General features: G+C 46.7%; 1 protein-coding gene across 1 annotated transcript; it reads right to left on the bottom strand.

Moving 5' to 3' along the window:
• Positions 1–568: 568 nt before the first annotated feature.
• On the bottom strand, positions 569–1,503 carry UCRPA7_7431 (hypothetical protein; the record flags this gene model as incomplete). The annotated part of the gene is made up of 2 exons (XM_007919963.1): positions 569–1,243; positions 1,291–1,503. 2 exons carry the CDS (start codon positions 1,501–1,503, stop codon positions 569–571), a joined length of 888 nt encoding a protein of 295 aa, XP_007918154.1.
• Between the last annotated feature and the right edge of the window lie 553 nt (positions 1,504–2,056).

Raw genomic sequence — 2,056 nt, 5'->3', positions numbered from 1 at the left:
TGAAAGCTGAAGAGCTAGTCTTTTTATCTTTAGGCTTATGATTATAGTCTTATATAGAACTATAGTATATTATAGCTTACTACTACTTACAATGGCTTACTGATTCATTAGTGACTCTTGATGAGCCGGTCTTATCTTATCTATACGTGACTTAGTTTCTATGAATGCCTGCTGCAGGGTTCCTGACGGCGGCCTGATTCCTGGCCGTGACAAATATTAACTAATTTCAATAAGAAATCTATAAGAACTATGATAAGGTCATCTACCTAACAGCCTTTAGACAGAAGGGTATTATTATAGACCATGAGATGTACAGATTTATGCTCAAAGCTTTGCCATACCGTGTGCAACTTACGGCAATCATCGACTTACGCCATTCTTTATCTGGAACAGAACCCCCTCGGGAATATAACACGTTTGGCATTCTGAAATGATCTTGGTCAGGCCTCCGGGTGCGAGACGAGCCTCAGTGGCCCGACTGCCCTGGCTGCCATTTCTGCATTCTCGCGTCATTATTGCTGCAGTCATGACAATGGTAAAGATTCTGATGTTTAAACGAGATTTGATATTAGTGACAAAGTTTCCTGCTTTTTACGAGCTCGTCCAAGACATCACCATAGAATCCGATCCTTCCAGTCTCGTATAACCACATGGCGTGTGCGAAATGCTGGACATTCGTGTCTTCGAGTATTGCAGACAATTTGTTATCGAGCCCGTGTGATATTTCTGCCTGTCTTGCAAACTTGACGTAATTCATGCGCTCTTCTAAACGCTGGCGGCGCGCCTCGTCTTCACGGTATAGCGGCCCGTCCATAGCTGAGGGCACAATGATGAGGTCTTTTGCAAATTCTACCAGCTCCCAAGGAACAATAAACGAGCCTTCCCAATCTATTACCGAGAGTATATCATATTCAGAGTCGATGATTATGTTGCTGTTATAAAAATCTGTATGGAACAGCGGGAACGGACCTTCGCGGAAGGGGAAACCTTGCGCAAGCTCCTTAACTCGTGACGGAAATGTTTTGATCGATCTCAACACCTCATCCACTACTTCTGAAGGTGTTCTTTCACGTATGACCTTCTCACTATACGGAAACCTGGCCTTGTCAGCCCAGGCCGCGAGAAACTGTGCTGCCGAGTGAAAAGGGCCGCCAATGCCGGGTAAGGGTCCGACAGTATAGGTTCCATCGTCGCATTTAACAATACTGCCAATCTTCGGAAAGCGTATAGCTGACATCTGGACCTAGAGAACTTAACTAGCGTTATCAAGTAGGCATTTGCTGTACGTACCTGAATATCGGCCATTGCGGTATGGAACTTTGCCTTGAATCGCGGAGGAGTCTTGCCCTTGTGTGCTGCATACCCGCCAAAAGAATCCATTGCCGTATCCCCCAGCATGAACTCCATGATCATAAACGGGACCGCTACGGCGTTGTTACGATTGGCTTCATAAGCATACACTTCGGGCACGGGGATACCGGATCGCTCTCGAACTACAGCCATTGTGTGGATTTCACTAACTAGGCGTTCGGTCGATTGTGAAGTCGTTTCATGCAGTTGTATTCGCACTATCCAACGAGTATTGTCGTGAAAGTCAAGGCGTCGGACTAAATTTCGTCCACCCATGTTGTACTCAGCAGAGAGCTGGCAGCTAACCGGAATAATCCCATCACGACGGCTTTTTACGTCGATGGCGTACTGTACAAGAGCCTTCCAATTCACAGGCCCAAGCGAATCCTCTTGGCTGATGTCTGTGGTTGGCCAATTCAAGGTTCCGATTCCGCCGCTTGTCGTAGGCATGGCGAAGCGTTTGCAAAGTCGGAGAAAATCACGCGCAAAACAGTCAGCAGAACGAAAAATTGTGGAGGAAATTGAGTTTGGTTGTGTGTGTGACACGATCCAGCGTGAGAGCCTCACGGGAAAGGCTAATTGATATGCAAGATTGGATCTGTCATCCGGGTCCGGCCGGCTAGACTTCCGGTGTGTCTTCGGTTCCGCTAAAACTTTGAATTGGTGGGTGCCTTAGGAGATGAAGTTTATCAGGAATAGCACAAAG

This window comes from Phaeoacremonium minimum (genome assembly GCF_000392275.1).
Source record: "Phaeoacremonium minimum UCRPA7 unplaced genomic scaffold PA7_03_scaffold_525, whole genome shotgun sequence".
In the NCBI taxonomy this organism is placed as follows: Eukaryota; Fungi; Ascomycota; class Sordariomycetes; order Togniniales; family Togniniaceae; genus Phaeoacremonium; species Phaeoacremonium minimum.
The sequence above is the reverse complement of the archived record's forward strand: the minus strand, read 5'-3'. Positions and strand labels throughout refer to the sequence as shown.